This window comes from Hyperolius riggenbachi, chromosome 1 (assembly GCF_040937935.1).
Source record: "Hyperolius riggenbachi isolate aHypRig1 chromosome 1, aHypRig1.pri, whole genome shotgun sequence".
Lineage (NCBI taxonomy): Eukaryota > Metazoa > Chordata > Amphibia > Anura > Hyperoliidae > Hyperolius > Hyperolius riggenbachi.
In genome coordinates, this window is record NC_090646.1 from 85,484,315 (window position 1) to 85,510,675 (window position 26,361).

General features: G+C 46.5%; 1 protein-coding gene across 1 annotated transcript in view; it reads right to left on the reverse strand.

Annotated features, from left to right (window-relative positions):
* The window catches only part of LOC137563527 (NELL2-interacting cell ontogeny regulator 1-like), a 50,395-nt gene extending 28,906 nt beyond the window's left edge, over positions 1–21,489 (reverse strand). The window contains exons 1-2 of the mRNA XM_068276108.1: positions 21,326–21,489; positions 8,340–8,490 (exon numbers count right to left, since the gene is read on the reverse strand). Coding sequence (XP_068132209.1) covers positions 8,340–8,463 — 124 coding nt within the window. The 5' untranslated portion in view covers positions 8,464–8,490; positions 21,326–21,489. The remainder of the gene's footprint in view (positions 1–8,339; positions 8,491–21,325) is intronic.
* Positions 21,490–26,361: the final 4,872 nt, after the last annotated feature.

Genomic DNA, 26,361 nt, shown 5'->3' on the forward strand with positions numbered 1-26,361 from the left:
TACTCCTCGGATCCCTGACTAGGATGAGTGCCTTCTCTCACTGACTCATTCATTACTGTGGTTCTTTGAATCATTGAGCTGAAGTCCAGTCAGCCCCGCTGCTGCTGTGTAAACTGACACCTGAGTCAGCTGAGAGGCATTTCTTCTCTCACTACTCAGTGCAGAAGCGCCCTTGCCTCTTCCTGTCGCCTTAGGCGAAAATTTATAGCTGCCTAATGGCTCGGACGCCTCTGCTGCCGTACATCAGCAGGGTAAATGTTCAGAAATTGTTCGAGGACTATCAAGTCCTCCAGGACATCATAAGGCCCTTTGGTGAGGCCTCGAGTCCACTGGCGGAGTGTGGTGAGCAAGCTGCTGACCACATCTCGGTACGAATCAGAAGACTTTTTCTGCCAGGCCCTGAACTTTTTGCGATAGGCTTCTGGCGTCAGCTGGTACTTAGTAATGATAGCGTCTTTTATAGCAGCATAATCATTATCCTTCTCCGCAGGCAATTCTGCGAAGGCATCAAGCGCTTTGTAGCGCAGCAAAGGTGTCAGATGTCTGGCCCACTGGTCTTGGGACAGACGATACTGACGGCATGCTTTTCAAAAGACCGCAAAAACAAGTCTGTGTCTTTCTCAATATTAGCAAATTTAAATTTTGCACTTACGGGTGCTGCAACTCCTTCAGCAGGGAGGCTGGGCGGTGAACTCCGGCTGGCCTGTTGAACCTTTGCCATGTTGAGCTCATGCTGTCGTCTCTCCCGCGCCTCTGCAGATTGGCGCTCTTCACGCATGTACTGCAGGTACTTGTCCAGGTCAGTCTCCATCAGCTTTCGTAATGCCTGCTGCATTACCGGGTCAGCACCCATGGACAGTCCAGTACTGGCCAGTTCCGGGCGAGTACTTTCAGAACCTCTGAGATTGGGGACCACCCTGACATTCTCCTGCGTAACTGTTGATGCAGGGCCCTCAGGATGCACAACCTCTGTACGGTCAGGATTCTCAGTCAGTGGTTCCCCTCGATTTGGGTCAGATGGGCTGGTATCCACTTCAGCGGACACTCCCGGCTCCCGCAGTTGCTGGGTATCCCACCTGGACAAGTCGGCTATCAGGTCCCGTTTGTTCTTGCGGAGGATGTCCATGCCCCTCGCTTTGCAAAGATTTTCCAGGTCTGCTAGGCACATGTTCTGGTAGTTCCCGGACATTTCCATGCCAAATAAAATAAAACTTTTGGGGAGGGGTACTGGCTACACAGTCTCTCTGTATATATAAAAAATATATTGCCTTCCAGCTACACCAACGAATTAGTTCGTTTCTGGATAGCGCTAGCGCTATCTTAGATACTTTTCAGCACAACACAGGTCCCAACCGCTGCCTAACACTGTCACAAGAGCCCTGGTGGCTGACCGCAATTGGCCTTCTAAACGGTGCCAGCACACAGATTGTGCGAACTCTGGTCGCAGTCAATGCGCAGGAACCGTTAAGAATTAGCCGCAGACAAACCAGAAGGGAGCCTGTGAGATACGGGTAATTACAACTTCACACACTGGTTCAGGGTAAACTGCCACCACCGCGGTTACCATGGGACTGAGGAGCCCACTGACTGACTAGTCCTGCGAATAAAATGGTTAAACACACGATGTTCTGTCTAGCCAACAACAAACAAACAGTAGCGTATCTTCAGAGACCCGGGATCAGTTCTGTGTGTGCTGATAAGCAGGGTAGCGGACAGTGAATGACTTGGATAAAGTCGTTTATTCACAGCAATATAAATAATTAATATATACAGACAATTATTAAAATCAACAATTATTAAAATAGTAATAGCCAGTATAAAAAATAAAAGAAGGGAGAAAAATACTTAGGGTTTGTGGAAATATGTCCTTTCGTGGGAAAATCATCAAGTTCAAGCAAAACGGTTTCAAATTCTTAAACCTCTTGGTTTCAATCAAAGTTCAGCAGAATTGTTTGTTCCAGGTTACAGAAGATGGCCAATCAAGATGGCCGCAAGCACATGTGTCCTTTGTTTCAGAGCTTCATTCAAAGTTCAGCAAAATGGCCACCAGCCCTATGTCCTCTGGCTGGCAGCAGGATGTTCTCATATGGATGGAATGGGAGGACTCAAGCCCGCCTGCTGGCTCTGTGCTTTTGATGAAGCTGGTTTGGGGGTGTGGCAATGCCGGCCCCCTCTGAGCTACCAACAAATGACAGTTCATTCCCTCTGAGAGATTTTAGAGCTAAACTTATGAATTGCTGTAACTCCTGAACCGTACACGTTATATTTAGGGGGGTAAGAGATTCATACTTGTTGGAAAATACAGATTAATATGACATCAGACATGGCTAAGCCAGCAGGTCAGGCTCCTGAGAAGATTCATATCTCAATACCCGGATGTGCCATCACAATGAATTTCATATCAACCCGATGGCCAGATGTTACCGAACAAGACTATATGAATATCATAGCTGTGCGATATACGGTTTTCGTATACCGACAGGAAATCCTACCACCCATGCTTTCTTATGGCCCGTGCTCGGTGCCGTTGAGTCTGGAGTGGGAGCAGGTTTTGAATAGCCCCCTGCTGGGATTAGCTTCCTGGCTCTCCAAGTTATGAAAGGCCCTGTTGGCTCCTTTAATTAACATCTGAATGTGAGATCAGCTTAGACAAACTTTGAGCCAGTCTTCCTTCCAGCTGCTAACAGGGGGAAAAAAACTGCCTATTTAAAAAACAGGAATGTCAGTCTCTAAATCGCTGGCCTGACTACAATCAAGGGCAATCGGCGCAATAAACCGATTGCGTTCTCGTTTCTCACGGCTGTTCCGTGACAGAGATGAAGATTTCATTTTTCAGCATGACCTGGCACCTGCTCACAGTGCCAAAACCACTGGTAAATGGTTTACTGACCATGGTATTACTGTGCTCAATTGGCCTGCCAACTCTCTTGACCTGAACCCCATAGAGAATCTGTGGGATATTGTGAAGAGAAAGTTGAGAGACGCACGACCCGACACTCTGGATGAGCTTAAGGCCGCTATTGAAGCATCCTGGGCCTCCATAACACCTGAGCAGTGCCCACAGGCTGATTGCTTCCATTTCACGCCACATTGAAGCAGTCATTTCTGCAAAAGGATTCCAGACCAAGTATTGAGTGCATAACTGAACATAATTATTTGAAGGTTGACTTTTTTTGTTTTAAAAACACTTTTCTTTTATTGGTCGGATGAAATATGCTAATTTTTTGAGATAGGAAATTTGGGTTTTCATGAGCTGTATGCCAAAATCATCAATATTAAAACAATAAAAGGCTTGAAGTACTTCAGTTGTGTGTATTTGAATCTAAAATATATGAAAGTCTAATGTTTATCAGTACATTACAGAAAATAATGAACTTTATCACAATATGCTAATTTTTTGAGAAGATCCTGTACATGCTACCATAATTAAAACGCATGTATTTTATTTGCCCATTTGTTCCAGTTATTACTCCATTAAAATTGTGTCCCTATCACAATGTACGGCGCCAATATTTTATTTGGAAATAAAGGTGCATTTTTTCAGTTTTGCGTCCATCACTATTTACAATCCCATATCTTTTAAAAATAAAAGTAATATAGTCTCTTGACTTACATATTAAAAAAGTTCATTACCTAAGGTAACTATTTATGCATTTATTTAATTGTCAATTTTTTTTTTAATGCAAAATTTCTACGTGGGTAACTATGGGAGAGTATGGAAGGTAAGGAGTTTTAATATGTGCAGGGTGTGTAGGGTTTTTATTGAAAAAAAATGTACGTAGGTAGGTGTAATTCTACTATTTGGCCACAAGATGTCCTTGAGCATTATTTCTGTTAGCGTACTATAAGTACGCTAAACAGGAAGTAATGCGTGGACATGTTACCTCTGACATCACAATGACGCAGGCATCTAATTGATGCTGGCGATCATTGACACAATGAATTAGATCAACTGCGTTCCCATTCATTGACATCCGTGCTAATGGGCGGTGGCAAGTACGTGCACAGGAGTGCTCACATGAGTGAGCTGGAGTGCGTGCAGCGGTGGGAGTGGCGAGATACCTATATCTATGCCCCCGGAGCTAAGATGAAGTCTCTGGTGGCATAGATATACTGTACTTAAAACATCAAGTGGTTAAATTATCTTGTTACATTTTTCAGAGGCTGTAACAAGAGATATCCAAGAAGATGCTAATAATTTTATCTTGTACAGAAATGTAATTTAATAAACTGTTTGCAGCTTGAAATTTCGCCAATCAGATGTATTTCCTACTGAATTTGATTGGCCAGATTCTCCACTACATATAATTTGCATGCAGTTCCGAATTATTACTATTTTATTGACCATCTCTAAACATAACTGAAAATCTACCAACCTGTAATTATTACTTCAGTGAAAACACTTGTGTGGCATTTTACAGGCTAGAAATACCAGCACCAGGAGGAATGAGCTGGCCACTAATCATAAGATGCTAATGATACAATCTTGATTGTCCAGTCTTACCACCGTGTAATATGAGGGACTACCTAAAGCATCAACTCAAATTATATTCACTAAGTTTACCCTTCTATTACCTAAAATCGTACAATCAAGATTGTATCATTTGCAATCTTGATTATACAATTTTACCACATCTTTGTACAGTAGTGTAAACACATGGGGCTTGATTCACTAATCGGCACTAAGTGTTAGCGCCGGAGTAAAAAAGAGTTTTCCGGCGCTAAGCCGGTTAGGGTGCCTTATCTGAGGTTAGTGTGCCTTATCTGAGTTAGTGTGGCTTATCTGAGGTTAGTGTGCCTTATCTGAGTTAGTGTGCCTTAAGTAGCTTAGTGCACACTAAATAGCTTTGTGCATACTAAAAGATGGACAAAGCTACATCGCAAACTGCAGATAAGGCACACTAACCTCAGATAAGGCACACTAACCTCAGATAAGGTTAGCGCTATAGTTTGTGCCCACTAAGTGATAAGGCACACTAACCGGCTTAGTGCCAGTTAGTGAATCAAGCCCATGGTAGATTAAAGTCAGTTGAGGTTGCCGATAACGACCGCTTCTGATGATAATCCATCGACCGTCGCCAGCGGGGACATCAACAAGGGTACATGGTGGGTCTGCAGTCCAGGCAAGCTCCGTGTGCCGGGTGATAATGACAATACATTTGGACACACCAGTGTGTCTTTGTCAAGTCAGCCGGCACATGGAGCTTGCCGGGACTCTAGACCTAACAAGTACCCTTGTAGATGTCCCCCCGCTCAGTGGCGTTCCTACCATAGGGCGGCATGGGGCGCCCCGCACCGGGTGTCGGGCGCCCCAGGGGGTGTCATCAAGGCCCCCACAGAGGCCTGTGCCGGCCGGACAGGAGGGGGAAAGCAACCCGGAAAGGAGGGGTGGCGGGGAAAGCGGCGGGGAGGGGGGCCGGACCCCCCACCTCCCTCACCTGGGTCCCCTCCTTCTGGCGCTTCACCCTCCTAATTAGCAGCAGCTTGATGAGCGGGCAGGAGCGGGCGGAGAAGACTTACTCACCTACTTCCTGCGTTCCAGGCGATGGCAAATAGCGTCATCGTCACCTGACGCTGGTCTCCACCTTCTCCACCGCCCACTGTGCTTCCTGATTTGCGGAAGCACAGTGAGCGACAGAGAGACCAGCGTCACGTGAGGATGACGTTATGCGCCATCGCCTGGAGCAGGTGAGTAAGTCCTCCCCGCCCGCTTCGCTAAGCTGCTGGCTGCTGCTAATTAGGAGGGGGAAGCGCCGGAAGGAGGGGACCCCTCCACCCCACCTTCCAAGCTTCCCTCATACCGGGGGCCACTATGCTACACTGGGGGCACCTATGCTACACTGGGGGCCACTATGCTACACTGGGGGCCACTATGCTACACTGGGGGCCACTATGCTACACTGGGGGCACCTATGCTACACTGGCGGCCACTATGCTACACTGGGGGCCACTATGCTACACTGGGGGCCACCATGCTACACTGGGGGCCACCATGCTACACTGGGGGCCACTATGCTACACTGGGGGCCACTATGCTACACTGGGGGCACCTATGCTACACTGGGGGCCACTATGCTACACTGGGGGCCACTATGCTACACTGGGGGCCACTATGCTACACTGGCGGCCACTATGCTACACTGGGGGCCACTATGCTACACTGGGGGCCACTATGCTACACTGGGGGCCACTATGCTACACTGGGGGCACCTATGCTACACTGGGACCACTATGCTACACTGGGGCCACTATGCTACACTAAACTATACTGGGGCCACTATGCTATACTGGGGCAACTATACTAGCTATACTGGGGCAGTGGCGGTGCCAGGGGGGTGGTTTGGGTGCTGAAGCACCCCCTAATATTGTCCAAGCACCCCCAGCGTGAACTGATTTTCGGCGTCTAATAGACGCTGTGTCAGTTCACTGACAGCAGCAGCCCGCAGCTCCAACAGCGGCAGAGCAGGGCTACAGTAAAATGGCGTCCGAAGCCCTGCTCTGGAGACTGAGTCTGCAATGCAGGGCTTCGGGCGCCATTTTCCCGTAGCCCTGCTCTCACCGCGGGAGTTTCAGTTGCTGGCTGCAGAGGATCGTGAGAGCTGCGCGCCGGACGGAGGCCGGGACAGGAGGTCTGCTGCTGCTTCAGGTGAGTAAATTTTTATTTAATTTATATTAGCAGGTGTATCGACTGTTCTGGCCAGGTCTGCTACATGATTGAAGTGTTTTCTGGCCAGGTTGCCACATGATTGCATATATTTTCTGGGCAAATCTGCCGACATGATTGCATGTATTTTCTGGGCAAATCTGCCGACATGATTGCATGTATTTTCTGGGCAAATCTGCCGACATGATTGCATGTATTTTCTGGGCAAATCTGCCGACATGATTGCATGTATTTTCTGGGCAAATCTGCCGACATGATTGCATGTATTTTCTGGGCAAATCTGCCGACATGATTGCATGTATTTTCTGGGCAAATCTGCCGACATGATTACATGTATTTTCTGGGCAAATCTGCCGACATGATTGAACGTGTTTTTTGGGCAAATCTGCCGACATGATTGAACGTGTTTTTTGGGCAAATCTGCCGACATGATTGCATATATTTTCTGGGCAAATCTGCCGACATGATTGCATGTATTTTCTGGGCAAATCTGCCGACATGATTGCATGTATTTTCTGGGCAAATCTGCCGACATGATTGCATGTATTTTCTGGGCAAATCTGCCGACATGATTGCATGTATTTTCTGGGCAAATCTGCCGACATGATTGCATGTATTTTCTGGGCAAATCTGCCGACATGATTGAACGTGTTTTTTGGGCAAATCTGCCGACATGATTGAACGTGTTTTTTGGGCAAATCTGCCGACATGATTGAACTATTTTCTGGTCAAATCTGTTCACATTACGTGTATTTTCTTGAGAAAACCTGAACAATTATGTGAATTTTCTGGGGAAAGGCCCACTGTCTTTGTGTTGCACTTTTAAGGGGAACCCGAGGTGAGAATAATATTGGGCTGCAATATTTATCTCCTTTTAAGCAATACCAGCTGCCTGGCTGCTGTGCTGGTCCTCTGCATCTAATTCTTTAAACCATAGACCCTGAATAAGCAAGCAGCAGGTCAGGGGCTTCTGACAATATTGTCAGAACTGACAAGATTAGCTGCATGCTTGTTTCTGGTGTAATTCAGTTCACTACTGCAGCCAAATAGATCAGCAGGGCTGCCTATTGTTTAAAAGAAAATGAATATGGCAGCCTCCATATCACTCTTATCCCGGGTTCACTTTAAATTAGTTAGCTCTGCCCTCATCCGGTCATGGCCACGCCCATTTTTCGCCGCGGCGCGCAATGCGCGCCGCATGTTATAACCGCACCCATTTTTTGTTAGCTATACTGGTGCCACTATACTATACTAAGGACAACTTTAGGGGGGAGAGCGAGCCTACACCTGGCATTACCCGCCGTGTCACGTTTAGCATGCCACATTTGCTGTTTTTTTTTTTTTTTAATGGGGGGGGGGGGTGTCTTTTTAATACCCAGCACCGGGTGTCAAATGCCCTAGGTACGCCACTGCCCCCGCTGGCCATGATCGACGTCTGAGGAGTGGAACATTGCGCATGGGAGATACACTTGTAAAATGTATGTGATCTTGTACGTGCATTTTTTTTGCAATTTGCAAACTCTCTTCTCACTCCTTTATCTGATACATACATATAAAAATGACCCAGAAATATTTCCTTCTTTTCAAAGATATATCTGCTTATTCTCCCCATGCAGCCCAGTGTGAATGCTCCCCACTTGCACTTGGCGCTCCAGTAATAGATGACATGACATACTTTCTGGCGGGATTGTGGTTCCAGGCAGTTCTTCCGCTGAGACGAGCTTCGTAAAGGGCAGCCCCGCCGTTATCATCAGGAGGAAGAAGGAGTAAATGCAGGTTGTCGTGCTTCTACAATACATTGTTTAATATCCGTGTTTCTCCGCCAACTACAAAGAAAAACAACAATTTATCTTGTTAAGCGCTGCCAGCAAGAGAACAAAGCACAGCTGTGCTCGCCAGTATGGCTATGATTAATAACAAAATGGCGTCCTGACCTCCATTCATAATGCTCATTACTGCAGTTTGTAAGGTCGTTGGTCATAGCAGTTATTTGGATGTCTGGTGTAGTAGATTGGAGGACCAGAAAGGGGAGTCTCAACTATTACACGGTAGAAAAATGACATCCAGTTCATCTGTGACATCCCCGCCCCATTCAGCAGTATCTTACCTCCTGCAGCAATGAGTCCTCCTACCCTCCTGCTTTACAGAATGTAAAAAACACAAAGACAATACTTCCAGCAAGCTAAAATGTATGGACAGAACCCAGAATCCATATAGCCAAAGTAGAGTCCGCACACAGACAGGTTTGACAGAGACCAACAAATTTATTGTTCCACAAGTAGGTTACATAGGCAAATGACCATCACTCCGATGATCGTTTTGCGGTGCTAGGTGGTCCCCTTTATCAAGGCAATGTGACAGACAGGGATGTCACATTGACTTGATAAAGGGGACCTCCTAGGACCCCGAAATGATTGTTAGAGTGACGGTCATTTGCCTATGTAACCTTCTTGTGGAACAATACATTTATTAGTTCCTGTCAAACCTGTCTTGGTCCGGACTTTACTTTGGATATATGGATTCTGATTGCTACAAGGTACCTTGCTGAAGGTGTGTGATTTATTGGAATCTACCAGAATCCAGATACCGACACAAACACAGAGATTTATAAAATCTACACACCACGAAAATGCCAAACATACCATACAGATTGTCATTAGGATATTGCCTTTGGTATTGCCAGCGATCGTTGGTAATTCCAAAACGCTGCTAAAATCAGTTGCCCATAGCCCTAAATGTGTGTGCACATGAAGAATCAGTGTCACCTATATTCATTGTGCTTGATTGCTAGGGCTATACCATGAGAAACCACTGCTATACATACACAACACTTGGGTACAGGTGAACAACGTGTACTGTTCAGTGGAAGGGGAGGAGGTGCAATGGGGCAGATTTCAATTGGCAGGATAAGTGCTGATCAATGCACTCATTTGTCACTTGTCCGTCTGTGTTTCTTAGAGATGCAATGTCACTGGACACCTGTGCACACGCAAGATTCTCAAACGGCTGAGTTCATTCTACTGTGTGCACAATTCAAGCATCTTCTGAATTGTACAGTTCTGATACAGTTCTGTATAATGCCTGAAGAAGAAACTTAATGTTTCAAAAGCTTGCAATACACCAGGGGTAGGGAACCTATGGCTCGGGAGCCAGATGTGGCTCTTTTGATGGCTACATCTGGCTCACAGTTAGGGGTTGATTCACTAAGCTACACTGTTCAAGCAGCACAGCTTAGTGTGGCAGCTCAAGTAAAATTTTCAAAGTAGGCACGCTACTGCTGTAGCATGCACTACTAACTACTAACTTATTTGCGCTACCCCAAAACTAACGGCTGCTCCATTTGTCCCACCCTGGATCCTGTCAGGTCCAGTGACTTTGTAGGACGAGAGTCCTGCACTTTGATTGGCCGAATAGGCTGTCAGTCACTTGACAAGCAGCCTATTGGGCCAAAGTGTGAGGATCTCATCCTACAAAGTGAATCAATGCCAAAGTCAGATAGCTAATTGTACAAACTGTTAGTCTGTATTTCTCCTGTCTAGCTCTCGGGGAAATTGCTGATGTTGCTGAAACCTAAGAGAAGCTGAAGACGTGTCTGACACTTCCGCTGCCCGAAGGAACAACTGTATACACATTACCATGGCAACAGGGACGTGAGCCCTCTACTGCGCATGCACACAATTCTAGTTTGAAAAATATTGTATGGTTCCCACAGAATTACATTTTAAAATATGTGGCGTTTATTGCTCTCTCAGCCAAAAAGATTCCTGAGCCCTGCAATAAACCATGTAGTTAGTCATTAATGGTATCACCGGAATCAACTTTTGCTGGTTTGATGTCTGCATTTGTGCTTAACTAAATTGCCTAGGCTAAATATCTCTGTGATGATGGGGTTACACATCAATATACAGCTAAAGTGAGTGACAAGTGAGCTTATCAAATCACTCAATACATCTGTCTTGGCCAAAATTCCGATCTGCTAGGATGGATTCTGATAAATGTTGGATTAGCATTAACACTTTTATCTCTGTAACAATGGTAAATATACTGTGAATATAGTATACTATACTTAGTAGTAACAAGACAATCTACTCTGTACAGCGCTGCAGAAGATGTCGGCGCTATATAAATACTAAATAATAATAATAATAATAGTATGAAGACTCCTTTCACTGCATCATATCTGCACCTTTAGCTGAAGTTTCAGTGCCCAAATATAAAATCGATGCAATTCGCATATTGACAAGCCTCGGCACCCACACTTTTATAGGGTGCCTCTGTGCCCCCAAATTTCCCTTCTTTGCTGCAAATCGCGGGTTTGTGGTGGGGGGTGGGTTAGGGTGAGGAGAGAAGGAGGGATTGGTTAAGTTTTAGGCTCCAACTGGGGGGCTTAAGGGTTAGGCAAGGGTAGTGGGAGGTCTTAGGGTTAGGCATCGGTAATGGGAGGTCTTAGGGTTAGGCATCGGTAGAGGAGGGTCTTATTGTTAGGCATCAGTAGAGAGGGGTCTTAGGTTTAGCCATCGATAGAGGGAGGTCTATTGGTTAGGCGCTGCTTTGGTAGACAGAGGTCTTAGGGTTAGGCATGGGTAGTGGGAGGTCTTAGGTTTAGGCATGGGTAGTGGGAGGTCTTAGGGTTAGGCATCGGTGGGGGGGGGGGGGTCTTAGGGTTAGGCATCGGTAGAGGAAGGTCTTAGGGTTAGGCATCGGTAGAGAGGGGTCTTAGAGTTAGGCATCGATAGAGGGAGGTCTATTGGTTACGCTTTGGTAGAAAGAGGTCTTAGGGTTAGACATTGGTAGAGGGGGGTATTAGGGTTAAGCATAGGTAGAGGGAGGGTTCTGTGTGAGGCATCGGTAGAGGGAGGTCTTATGGTTAGGCATCGGTAGAGGGAGGTCTTATGGTTAGGCATCGGTAGAGGGAGGTCTTAGGGTTAGGCATCGGTAGAGGGAGGTCTTAGGGTTAGGCATCGGTAGAGGGAGGTCTTAGGGTTAGGCATCGGTAGACGGAGGTTTTGTGTGAGAGCAGGGTTAGGTTAGAGCATAGTAAAATATTGGTAAAGGTTACCAGTATTTTACTATTGGAATTAAGTAGTAGAATATTGGTAATTTTACCGTTATTCTACTAGCGACAATCCCCCGCACCCTTTTTTCCAGGCGCCTTTTTTACATGAATGCAATGGGTTTCACTGCAAACACTGCAGACTATTTTCTGTTAGTGGTTTGTAGCTGGTTGTGGTGGTGAACTATCTGCTCAGCTAGATGTTATTAGCATTTGGGATTTGGTGTCTGTGTTTTGGCAGATCTTGACTTCTTGGATCTAATCTGAGGTTATATTCTGATCATTCCATGATTTTCAATGCTGATATGTGGTAGATGATTCAAATAGTGGGACTTCCCATTACGATAGATACAGGTGTGGCTTCAGCTTCAAATTTTTTGAAGGGGCACAAAGGGGGCATGATGGCTGGCTGGTGGGGTCCATTTGGGGGATCAAAACTGATGTTTGTATGGCGAGCTTTAGATATTTTTTGCCTAACTTAGGTGATAAAATTAAGGCTAACTAGTTCAGCAGAGACAGGAATCAAATGTAAACATCGCAAACAGAACTCAGGCTTTCGAGCAGAGCGGGTTGTCTAAATGATGGTGCTATTGTTGAAGAAAAGTTACCTACAGATGTACTTTGCTAGTTGGCTGGCATGTTTTATTCCTTATTTGCTAGAAGGCTGCTCCTGTGTGGACAGATGACAGACAAATCATTCCCGCCCCCAGTCTGTGTCTGATGACTCTACAAGTAAGGGGAGGGGGAAGAGGCAGGAGGGAGAGAAACACTGTGTGTGTAACCGCAATATTGGTATGCAAACAGCATCGTTGCAAAGACTCGTCATTTGTCTTTGGTAAAGTTGTTTCCACATTGTTGGTTGTTTGTTTGAGGTGACGTTTGTTGAACATTAATATGGACCTTAAGGGCTGGTTCAGACATACATCTGTACCAGCGGCCCGTGGCAGCCCGGGGTCTTGTTTCAAATAGTTTTCTGTGAGCGTGCAGCTTCCAGTGGCGCTTTCCGGCATGCTGCATTTTTCATCCCCACAGGTGGACACGGAAGAGTGGCAATAAACGATCCTGGTAGGATAGGCTATGCGCTGGGAACAATGTTGCCGAATATCGGGATCAAAACACTGCGTTTGCACAAATGCCGGTTAACACTGGTGTAATGATCCGCGCTGCTGTCTGCATAGGCAGACAGCTGTTTGACCATTGTTTAGGTCTGAGTGCTGCAGGTCTCTGGAAAAGAGACCTGTCTTCACTCTGTAAGTTTCAGATTTGCTCTGCTGATGAGGAATTTGCATACACTTGTCATGCAAATTGCTTAGCTGCTTCCTTTGATGGCTTGCAGTATAAGTATACCTTTTGCTCCCAGAATTCCCTGCTGGTCATGATGGTTTGTTCCTGCTAAACTCACCTGGAGTATCAGCCTTGCTATTGTTTGCTAAGATTATTTTAGAGTAATTCCTTGGGACTGCACTAGGCATCCCTTCTAGCGTAGTCTGGTTGTATTATCTGTTTTGCCTTATAACTGTCTATCTGTTGCGATTGTCTTGTCGCCAGCGGCGGTCGACAGGAAACCGTTCTGTCTGTAGGGGTGCAAGCCAGAGCAGCAGTTGCTACTGGTTGCTCCATCTGTTTGTCTGTCTGGATCGCATTCGCCCTAGCGGTAGTGGCGGTGGTTCCTTCTGTACTCTGTCTGGGAGTGTAGGCCAGAGCTGCGCTTGCTGCTGGCTACTCCTTCTCTCTGTCTTGTCTGGTACGAACGCTTGCTGTAGGCTCGGTGAGGTAACCGTTTAGCAAGCGTTCGCGTTCTCTATTTTCGTGTTTGTGTCACATTGGTTAGTTAGGGTGGCATGCTAAACACTGGGTGCCTAACACGTGGTGATCATGTCTTTAACGCATTCGCTGTTGCAAATGAGTGCGGAGTTCGCGTTTAGCTAGCGTTTGTTATTTTCTTTGACGTTCTGATCATTGTTATTTGCTATGTCTTTCTTGCTACACTTGTGCTCTGTCTGATTCGGTCTTGTGTCACTATTGGCAATTGCCACTCTTGCGATTGCGTTCCCACTTCGGTTCCGTTGTTGTGTGTTCACCATCGCTGGGTAGCGACTAGATTGGTGGACACACATACATTCTGTTTCTGTGCTCTCTCTTTCTTTAAGGGCTATCTTGCCCTGCATTGCTTCAACTCGTGCAATTCCCATGTGGCATCTGTGGCAGGGCAGAGGCTGTGTTCCTCTGCACTCCACAGCTCCATCTGCCGGTGGAAATTTCCCTCTACAGGTGCATTGCACCATAGCTGGGTTCTGTAAATTACACGCTTGTGGAGGATTTCCGCAGTGTCAGCGCACATCTTGTGCGCTGACCACGGAAACAATTCCGCAATCGTTACAACTGGTTAAAGAGTAACTGTCAGGCTGCAAAAGCTAATTTAAACCTCTATTCTCCTGTGTTAAACAGTTAAGAAGGAAGCCAAAAAGGCAATACTGAAGTTAAAAATCTCTCTTACTTTTGATGTGTGCTGAACAGCAAGGCTGTTATTCCCAAGCCCTTAAAAAGGATGAGAGGCCGCATACCATACTGCAAAGCATTCTGGGGCCCTCCCCTCGGCTGCTAGTGAGAAGTTACAGGCTCATGTTACAGCAGCTTGTAATGCAGTCCAGCTCACAGCACTGAAAAATCACAGGGCAGAGTATACTGCATGAGTTCGCTATTGTTCCTAGCCACATGGTTAATTAATATTCACTGCACAGTAGTGTTGTCCATTAGGATCATTTTTGTGATTCGAATCATCAGGAAGCAGGGAGGACATGACGACACAATTGGCTTCATAGGAGACAGACAAACATGAAACCTGCCATGAGCTGTCAGGAGCATCATTCTCTGCAAATACTATATAAAAATTCTGTGAAATCCAAACGTGGACAGTGAAATGCATATGTAATGTAAGTACAGCCAATATTTAGCTACTGATATATGTGTTTTTTTTCTCTGAGACCTTATACCTAACAGCTACTCTTTAACGATCAGCACGTTTATCTGAATGGACAGCGTTAAACGCCAAGACCATTTTTTAACGTCGCAGAACCGCACATCTGAACCAGTCCTAAGACCTTGAGTACAGTGCTGCTTATAATGAATATCCTTATGGTTATTCTCATATAATTTACTGTTTCTCACGTGTCACCGACAGTAAGGTGTATCTGATTCTTAAAAGTCAGCAGCAAGTTACCTGTCATACTAAAGAACAGTTGGAAGCCTTCGGAGGCCAGATGGGTAGAGGACAAGTTTAACATTTACAAAATAAGTCATATCACCATAGCAACCAATGCCTCTTCAAGTACTAATCATTTTAAAACATGCTGTTTTTAAAAGCCTATGCAACTACAATTTAGTAGCTGCAAGTTGCTACCAGTGTGACATAGTAGTCAGTAACTTCACTAGCTAACTTAAGCAGCTGTTACTGAAGATTATTAGCCTTGTCCTAAATCCTATGGCTACCATTGACCCATTCAATGCTTAAAGCCTAAAGGTGCGTACACACATGCGAATATAGTCGTTTGTAACGATCGTTCCCCGATCTTTACCAACGTCGATCGTTAAAAAAACCAACCACCGACTATTAAGGCAAACGACGAACGAGCCAAATCGCTACAAAAGAAAGTTCTGTCTCGGCGGATTTTAACCAACGACGATCGTTTGCAAAAGTAGTACATCGTTGGAAACGGTCGTTCGTACTAGGCTTGACATGCGCATTTCACTATTTCTCTGTGAAACTTCTCATTTTTATGCGCAGGCGCAATAGTTGCTTTACGTGATGTAACGTTCGTTCTAACGATCAGATCGTTACACACCTTTTAAAACTATCTTTACTTAGGTCGTTCTTTCATCAATTAAAAGTTTGTTCGTCGTTCTCAACGAACGATCGTTGTCGCATGTGTGTACGTGGCATAACACTCACCCTGACCATTCACCTTATCATAACTCTGACCCTTTAAACATTCCGTATATCTAACCTGTCAAATGAAGTACTGAAAAAGAGAGATTAAAGGGCACCTGAAGCAAAAGATATATGGAGGCTGCCATATTTATTTCCTGTTAAACAAAACCAGTTGCCTGGCTGTCCTGCTGATCCTTTGCCTCTAATACTTTTAGCCAAAGACCTTGAACAAGCATGCAGATCAAGTGTTTCTGACAATAATTATCTGTCAATAATTGTTTCTGGTGTTATTCAGGCACTACTGCAGCCAAATAGATCAGCAGGGTTGCCAGGCAACTGGTATTGTTTAAAAGGAAATAAATATGGCAGCCTCCATATTCTTCTCACTTCGAGTTCCCTTTAAGGAAGCTTCAACTAAACACTTTTTCCTGTTCTAGAAGGTGTTTCTTCACTGAAGCCTTGTAACTGGTGATTGAAGGATACTCCTAGGCATTCTTACTTCAGCAACAGGCTAACAAATTGAAGTTATTATGCAGATTCTGAGTCTTCAAGTGCCTGGATGAAGGTGTACGGACTGCAAAACATATCTAAAAAGAATTGTATGTGGACAACTAGTGGTGGCAAGGGCCTCCTCTCCTATTTGAGGTTGGTTGTTCTGTGTTAACGTGAAATAGGTGTAGACGCTGGGGATGTGACCTTGGTGATGTGGTGGGGTGGGGGTTTGTGATAGAGGCCTGCATTGGGTTGGGGACCCGCGGGTTACCCGAATTGCAGGTCGGGTTCGGGTACCCGTTTTGATTGTAATCGGATTGCGGGTCGGGTTGCGGGTAGCGGCCTGTGGGTGCGGGTCGAGTCTCGGGTATTGAAAGCAAGCAAGTATGAGATAATTTAGTCATAATTTAGTCAAAAGAAAAAAAAAAGATCTTAAATGCTTCTTTGGCTTTGGTTTGTGTATAAAAATAGGTTTCACCTACTTTACAGCCTTCCAGTGAGACTACTAATGTATATTTTATAATAAAATGAAAAAAGTGGGTCTTGAGGCCTGGGGGTCGGGTGCGGGCACCCGATTCACCAAAAAGCGGGTTGCGGGTCAGGTGCAGGTAGTGGGGATGCCCGTCGGGTGCGGATCAGAAAAATTAGACCCGCACAGGCCTCTAGTTTGTGAGACATAACGGGGAGGGTTAAAGAGAAACCGTAACCAAGAATTGAACTTCATCCCAATCAGTACGTAGCTGATACCCCCTTTTACATTAGAAATGTATTCCTTTTCTCCCGCGGGAGAGGGTGCGGGGCCTTCTTCAGGTGTGGGGCCTGAGGCGATTGCCCCACTTGCACCCCCCAAAGGCCGCCTCTGATGTTGACATTAATAAAATGCCCATGAAAGAAAAAAAAATCAAAGACAACCTGTTCATATTAACTAGTTAAGGACCACGCTGATTGAAATCTACGCCCTGTTTTGATGGCTATCTGGCTGCCAGGGCATAGATTTCAATACACAAACGCTGCACGTTCTCAATCGCTCTGTCGTCTCCTGACCCTGTCTATTAACGTAAGCAACTCCCAATGGCCTACATTGATAGGCAGGGTCAGGAGCCAATGAAAGCGGCTCCTGACCGGCTCACAGGAACTCTGCTGTCATAGAGACGGCAGAGTCGGTGGCTGAGGTTCCAGGCGTGCCGCGTGGATGGCGATTGCGATGGGTATGTGCGACGATCCGTCTGTATTCGTAGTTATTCCACCGTTCCTTGTACCGGCGGTCTCTGATCCTTTAGGGGGCAGAGACCACTGGTACTTACGTGGTTGAAGGGAACCTTAATCATAAGGCTGAGTCGCCCGGCCAAAAGAGGGGCTCTGCAGGGGACTGGTGGATCCCTCGGTGACGGCGCAGGCACAGGGCAGATGCAGGGGGCTGGTAGAAGCCCCAGGTAAGTTAAACTCGGTTTTTTATCCAATTAAGGGTTTACTTTAAGGACATTTGTAGGGAGTAGAAAGTAGCGTGAATTATCATGGGGTGACTGGTCACGACACAGCGACACTGTTAGGCCTCCTTCACATGGGCGGCTGGACTGTACGCTTGCTGGGCAGTTCAGCCTTAGGTCTCTCGGCCAGTAAGATCCTTCCGACTGCAGTTCAATGCAACTGAATGGCAGCATTTGTAGCACTGTGATGGTACTCAGCTGCAAGAGACTGCATCCTGGAGTATCTAAATATGGCTGGGATGCCCCCTCTTCACTGCCCCCACTGAGCAATAATAAGCACCCCAGCCGGTACACGACAGCAGTTGTCAGGCAGTGAGTACACTGCTTGTAGGTAGCCCTTGTGTAAAAGAGACATTTACAAGGACCAAATAAGAAGCAATAGAGAAGCTAAGATGGCTATGGTAGAGTTTGCAATGCAGAGACAGAACTACAAATCTTTATTTGCAATACTTTGTTTGGGCCACAGCTCTAACCACAACTAAGCAATGGTGTTCTCCATTCACCTACCACCATGAGGACAAGTGAATGCAGCAATGCACAGTATACCTAGGTATACAAAGCATACAGTGACCACCATTATAAAATAATATCTAGGACGGAGCAGTTGAAATTGGCGCAGGAGCCGTCCTGTTTAGACAAATAACATTTATATCGCGCTTTTCTCCTGGAGGTCTCAAAGCACTTAAAGAGACACTGAAGCGAAAAAAAAATATGATATAGTGAATTGGTTGTGTACTATGAATAATTACTAGAAGATTAGCAGAAAAGAAAATATTCTCATACTTTTATTTTCAGGTATATAGTGTTTTTTCTAACATTGCATCATTCTATATTATGTGCAGATTACACAACACTCAGCATTCAAAATGAGTCTTTCAGAGCAGTCTGTGAAGTAATGACCTCTCCTCTAGCAGAGAAAAAGTAAACAGTTCACTTACAGTTGAGATAATAAAAGTCAGATAACAGCCCTCTCCACGACTAAAGCTGGCCATACACTGGCCCGATTTGCCGCCGATTTGACAGCAGATTCGATCACTGGGATCGAATCTGCTGCCAATCGTTCGCGCTTAATGCACCCGCCGATCCGATTTCCTCCCGAAATCGGATCGGTCCGTCGATCGCGCCGTGCGGGTCACTTCCGTCGATCGCCCGCGGGTAGTGAGTGCGTCGCTAGCGGCAGCCGAACCGATACAGTTATATATTACCTGACGCTGGCTCCCGGACATCTTCTCCGCGTCTTCTCCGCGCTGCACCGCTCTTGCTTCCATCCCAGCGTACATTAACTTCCTGTGTCACTCCAGTGACCAGGAATTTCAAATAGAGGGCGCTCTATTTGAACTTCCTGGTCACAGAGTGACACAGTGTACGCTGGGATGCGGTGCGGGGTGCAGCGCGGAGAAGAGGACCCGGAGCCAGCTTCAGGTAATGTATGAGGGGGTGGGGACAGGCGGCAGCGGCGGCTCCACAGATTGTGATCGGTTTCAGGCTGAAATCGATTCACAATCTGTTTGCAGTAAAGGCAGCCATACAATCCCTCTCTGATCAGATTCGATCAGATAGGGATCTGTCAGCTGGTCGATCTAATGGCAAATCGACCAGTGTATGGCTACCTTAAGACTTAGTCGGAGAGTTAATGGCTTGTTTGCATAGAGATAACAACTGGAGTTTCTTAACTCTTCCTGTACTGGAAACAATTAGACTGATGTATCTGATCTTAATGTTTTATTTCTTAGCTGTACTACACATACAAATCATAATATCATAATTTTTTTTTTCGCTTCAGTGTCTCTTTAAGCTGCAGCCACTAGGATGCGTTCCATAGGCAGTAGCAGTGTTAGGGAGTCTTGCCCAAGGTCTCCTCACTGAATAGGTGCTGGCTTACTGAACAGGAAGACTTGAGATTTGAACCCATGTCGCCTATGTCAGAGGCCCTTAACCATTACACTTTTCAGCCACTGTTTAAAAGGGGCCTGCTACAATAGCAGTTGCTGGGGCTTACGTCCGCTATTTGTAGCCACAGTCCGCATAGCGGTTGACCCAGGCACCCGCTATTATAGTGGGCGTCCTTTTAAATAGGATGCATGTCGCTGTTAAGGTTAGGCCCCCAAGGGGGGGTTAAGGTTAGTTACCCATGGGGGGTGGAAGTTAGTTGCCCACCGGGGGGTGTTAAGGTTAGGCACCTGCGGAGGAGGAAGGGGGGGGTTAAGGTTAGCCGCCCACCAGGGGAGGGTTCTGTGTGAGAGTAGGGAGGGGTTAGGGCGTAGAAAAATATCGGTAAACATTACTAATATTTTACTATATGAATGACGTAGTAGAATATTGGTAAATTTACTGATATTCTAATAACGCTATCCTGCGCCATTTTAAACAAGTGCCTATATCAAATGTACGCATACAGGAAACTCAACCACCGGATTTAAGCTCAAGTGTCTGGTAGTTTTAGGGAGGAGTGTCACAACAACAACAATAAAATGAGAGCAACAAACAGGTTAGGGTCCCTTCCACCCGGGGCCCTCTAGCAGCCGTACAGCTTGCCACAGCTACGGTTATAGACCTGATGCCAGGAGAGGATATTGCTGCATTGGCATGTGTTTGGCACTTCAGCCCTGCCGCACTGAATAGCACTATGGGCAGAGTTATGAATCGTCGCCCATTCATTGAATCAGAGGAAAAGATGGTGTTCCAAGTGCGTTAGCCCCCCACCAACAAGTAGCGGGAACGGTCCCTGTGCCACTCGGGGAAGCATGATCTATAAATACCCCCAATCTACTCCTGTGTCATAAAACAGAGCAGGTCAGATGCAGGAACGCAGACTTAAATAGAATGATTATGTAATTAGAACACACTTTACCCAGCCAACCCTTCGCAGCTCCGCTAAGCAAACAAGCATGAAATCTTTACACAGCAAGAAAAAAATAAATGGCATCTAGCAAATCCCATTACTTTTTAATGAAGTGGCGTGTTACCCATTCAGCGTGGAAATGAGAGGGGGGGGGGGGGGTGGTTTAGAGAGAGACAGCAGCAGCAGCAGCACACAAAGTGCACAGCACAGTTTTCACTGCAGCGGAGCAGCCAGTCACCTATCTGCAGTGTCAATGCTGTTCAGTCAATGCAGAAAATCATTTATGTTATTAACTGCTTCACCGCTGGCGAGGCCTGCAACCCCCCCCCCCCCCCCCCCCCTCCATCCATCACATCCCCTGTTAATATTAATTCCATAAAAGCAGCCCATGCATAATACATAAGCTCACCATCTTAAACAGAGATAATACTGTATTATTATTATTACAGCTAGTGAGAGAATGATTTCATTGCCTAGAATTACAGCAATTGTATGCGAGTAACCCGACGAAAACCCAATTAAAATGAGCGTAATGTGCTTAATGTATGCAGCTAAACGGGAGCAGATTTCTGTTTGTGGTTGGACGCGGCGTGCCACTGGAAATCCTTGCTGTTACATTATTAACCATTCCCATATATGAGGCTAATTGCCTGTAGGCTCTGCTTGGCATGCAATGTCAGAACACTGAGGCTGAGATAAACTGCAGAGGCAGAGAGATCTATATGTTAAGCAGTAGGTCCATCTCACCCCCTCCCACCCTCCAGCATGCAATATTGGCTAATGCAGTCCTACAGAGACCATGATCTATACATAGGCAGATGCCTGTTCCCATCAGAGGAGCTGGCAGCATGCAAGGTACCTGTGTCCTGCTTCTCTTTTGTCTTCTGGGTGTCAGAAATGGCTGCTCGGATGTGCTAGCAGACCAGCATTTGGGAGCCAGGGCTCTGTGTCTCTGTGTGTGCGTGTGTATGTGGTGAGTGTGCAGTGAATTAGGTGATGCTTGTTGCCATGGTGATCAGTCATAGCAACCGAGCAGTCTCTGCAATGGTGCCCAGAAGACATCTGACATGTTGAAGGGTAATGGCTGTTGGTGGGTGTTACACATTTACATGCAGGAATAAAATATGGGGGGTTTTCGCCACAGGTGGGGAATCTGGTGGTAAATATAAGAAGTGCATGTGATGGACTTTAAAGCAAACATGTCATTAAAGAGGAACTGTAGTAAATATAACAAAATGAATAAAATTGCCCTTTTTAAAAAAAAATAATATTCATTTAAAAATTATTTTGTCTGTGTTTGCCAAATGTAAAATGTTTGCTCTCCCTGATTTACATTTGTGAAATTTATCACAGGTGACAAGATATTTCGTCCTGTCAGGTGATCTCTGCTGAATGTTAGTTTACTGAGAGTTTCAAAGCCAGTATAAAATCTACCTGCTCTCCCAGAATGCTCTGGGAGGAGAAATCCGCATAACTAAACAGCCTAGGCTAAATATCACTGGGAGGGCAGAGTTACAAATATACAGCAATATATAGATATAGGAGGTGTTTTATGATGCTGAAACCAGGATAAATAAAGAGTATCTGTAAAAAAAACCTGCCCCTGGTGGGTACCTACCTCTGGATCCTAATGAGGCTTCCCCGTCCTCTTCACCCTCCAGAATTCAGGGCTGGCAGCCCCCAAACAGCAACCATGTAAATATTTACCTTCCGCGGTCCTGCACAGGCGCAGTAGCAGCTTTCCAATGGGCTCCGGTGGAATTAGCCGAGCCGGATCGGGTCCGCTCTACTGCGCAGGCGCGAGCCATTTCCACTGGTGCCCATTGGAAATCCACAACTGTGCCTCTGCAGGAGCGCGGAAGGTAATATTTCAGCCGCTACCGCGCCTGCGCTACAGTCAACAAGCTTGTCAGCTGATTTTTGGGGGGCTGCAAGCACTGCATCCCGGAGGGTGAAGAGGACAAGGAAAGCCTGATTAGGATCCAGAGGCTTTCCCCTCCCAAGGTAAGTACCCCCCAGTGGCTATTTTTTTTTGTTACACACCCTCTTTAATTATCCTGGTTTTAGCATCAGAAACACTTCCTATCCTACCTAATAAAAGGCAAGTGTCCCTGCGTCCTATCCCTGTGTCATTGCTTTTGCTCTACTGCGCATGTCTTGCACTGACAACCATTGGGACAGGATGCAGGACGGGCCCGGGGGGCGGGCCGAGCAGCCGGGTGGGTGCGCGTGTGCAGTGGTGACAGACTTAGAGCCTGTTTTTAAACAGGTTTAGGTCACTAGTAGCTATATATTGCTCTATATTGTATGTAGCCCCGCCTCCCATGCATGTAGCTAAATAAATAACCATTCTAGGGCATCAGTCTCGATTTTAGTCAGAGCAAAACCGCAACTAAACATCAAACATGCCCCCCCCCCCCCCCCCCCCCGCCCCAAACCAATACAAAAATGTGTTAAAACGTAGAGGTTTTTGTCATGCCGGAGTAAAATAAACAGACATCAGTCCTGAAGGCGGTGAAGCTATTTTTGCTTCTTCACTATCACTTTTGCAACTTCAAACACAGACTACAGCTGTATTTTGATCACTTAAAAGTAACATTTTATTTTGAATCTTTAACAGCCTTTTATAAATTGATCCCTCTGGGTCCTTTTACTTGGATAATTAGGCAATCATTTTCCTATCAACTTTCCCATCAAAAAACCATTGCAACACTACTGAGGCGTAAGGATGATCAATGAAAAGCTAAAAATTCTGAGATGATGCAAATGTTATGATAAATGCATGCATGCTTATTCAGCTTGGAAACTGACCAATCAAATGCAGCACTTGATTCATCCATTTCGAAGCTGTAAGCTTAGCTCGAAAGGAAGCTCCATGGAAAAAATCGGGTTGATTCATAAAGTTTACTAATTTTTCACCTTAACCCTTTTGCTGCCCAATTAATTACGAGCCTTGTTGCAAGTGTTCCAAGTCAATTTATTTTAGCACATTTTTTATTTCTTATTTGTTGCATTTCCTTGCCACTAATTAGTACTGCTGTGATGTGTATTTATGGCCACTTGTCACTAGGAGGCAGTGTGAGACAATAACAGAGGACTTCTGCTTTCAGTTTCTATATCCTCTGCTAGCAGAGAGACATCAAAGCATTCCGAGAATTTACAACACAACGAGTTCTATGAATTATCGCAGAGGAATCAGGTAATTATGGGGTGGGGCCATTCGGAATATAACACCCCACCATAGATCGCAACGTAATTTGCAGCTATGGTGATGCCTACCAAGTACTTTAGATGCGGTGATAGCCAAACTCCATCATAGTGGTGTATAGTCAGGTGTAGTTAGAGGGGTGGGACTAGTGTTAGGCATAGATAGGGGAGGGCTAGTGTGAAAGATAGCATAGGGAAGGCCATAGCCGAATAAACGTACATGCAAAAAGGACGCCAGGGAAATTTGGGCGCCCAGACAACCCGATAGTAGAATATCAGTAAATTTACACTTGCTATGTGGTTGAGCTCCTGATCTGCCAGGCCACAAGTACCATCTACTGGTTACTATATAATGAAACCAAATGGCTGCATTTGTAACCACACATGTCAGCGATTGTCCCACAGGGTGGTTACTGCACAGCAGGAAACCACTGCATGTAATGTCTAAGAATTGGCTGCCTCCATCCACTCAGATGTAAATGTAGTGGACAAGGACCACCCTACTGCTGGCAGCGAATGCTGGCAGCTGCCTGCAAGCAACCAGCAGAATAATCGCAACAGTCAACAGGCGGTGGATGCATCACTGTGAAGGGTGAACTGCACTTGTGAAAGAGGCCTTACTTTTTATGTATCAAGTACCCAGGGCAGTTTCTAGGCTAAATTGCACCCAGGGCGAGGGTGTAAAAATTGCGCCCCCTTCCCCCCACCCCCGTGCACTCGGGAACCCTTAGGAACAGAAACACAGCCACAGGTCACAAGTAGATCTGCCTACTTTCTAGTGACCAGCCGCTCATCCAGGAGGAAGCAGGAAAACACCCAGGCGAGGAGAGCCCGGAAAGCCGACTCCTCCATGGGTGCCGCGCACTGACAGCCTGCAGTATCGCTACAAGACATCAGTTGTCATCACGTGGTGGTGACATGATGATGACTTGAAGTCTGAAACAGGCAGCCTAGGAAGAGTCAAGGAAGGTGATTGCGCTGGTAATCTTCTTTCTTCTTCCATTTGGCTGCACCGCGCGTCACCAGCTCCCTAGCGGTTATGTCCTTCTGCTTGCGCCCCCCCTTCATCTACTTGCTGGTCTGCGCCCAGTGCGGTCGCCCTGCCCGCACTGCCCAAGAAACGGCCCTGCAAGTACCACAAGAAGTTATCACTCCACTGCATGCTTATTTCAACAATTAGAATCAGAATCAGATTTATTTCGCCAAGTACAACTGTGAGTTGTACCCGGAATTATTTTTGGCACAATCAGGGTCGGTGATGGTACAGTAAACATAGGTTATGCATTACACAAGTTACAGTAGACAATACAGTAGACAAACAATAAGCATTCCTCAGAGCATACCTTACATATACCACATTGCACATTGACGAGAGAAAGACAAGAAAGACCAGAGGGGTCTGTCCAAGAGCTATGTCCAGCGGAGCTGCCAGCCACAATCTGAGCGGCGCTCTCTGCCCTGCAGCCCTCCAGACCCCCCACATGTAGTGAGAGATAGACATAGAGTCCCTTCGTCCCCATAGTTGTTAACCAGTCCACATGGTCCATAAAAGTCCCAGCCCCACAGCTCCTACACAGATTTGCAAAAATTAGCCCATGGCCTGCGCCCCCCCCCCCCCATCCCCAGCAGATAATGCGAAGGGGGCTGATGATGATTGTAATGACCGCTGCTGTGCTTCCCTCCGGCCCCTCGACCCGGCAGATGTGTCCATGTGACCTCCTGGCTGCGGCTCCCACACCCGTTACCTGAGATAAAAGGCTCAGCAGCGGCAGCCTGGTCCTCCATGGCTGCACAGCGGAGCGGCTCCCACTGGGGAGGGGAGGCGATCCCAAAACGAGCAGCCCCTCGTGATCGTTGGCGCCTGGCCTGCCGTTGTCGCTGGCAGCGGCGTTGGCTCGCTGGAGGGCGAAGCAGGAGCGGCGTGCACGGGGGTCCGCAGCCAGCCACGTGGGTGGCAGCCCGATCCCAAAACGAGCGGCCTCCCGTGACCTCCGGCCCGCATCAGGTGTCCTGCACGCGGCCATGTCCCAGTCGTGGTAGCTGGGCGTCCTGGGTTGCCACAGCGGCGGGTGCTGCTGGAGTGCGGAGCAGCCGGAGATGGGCGTGCATGGGGATCCACGGCCAGCCACGTGGGTGGCGGCCCTATCCCGAACCGATCGGCAGCTCGTGACTGCCGGCGCCTGGCCTGCCTGTGTCCCCTGGATGAGAGAGGAGTCCATCCCGCTCAGAAAGACGAGTGGACGACGGGGGAGAAGGGCAGCAGAAGAAAAAGAGCCGGAGCCCTGTGTGCCGTGGCGTCTTGCTACAGCGCCACATAGTAACTCACATAGTAAGGAGCCCTAGCAAAAAAAATATACAATTAAAAAAAAAATGTATTCATTGATGGAAACCCAATATTTCAGGTCCCTATGGGAACCTTCCTCAAGAAAAACCAACTAATTAACATAAAAGCCAGGACTAGGCTCCTGCATTGGGATCACATACATAGCTGCTGCATTTTGAGGGCCCTTTTGTACTATAGTGTTGTGGTAAGTTTTTTCTACCAAAAGTCAATAAATGTCTATAGAGACTTTCATGCTTAATGGCATGCAACATGCTGCGACGGAAGTAGTTAACTCGCCACTTACCTGCCGCAAAGTCACCTGTGCGTTACCGCATGATCTGTGCCTATTGCATGGATTATGCAGT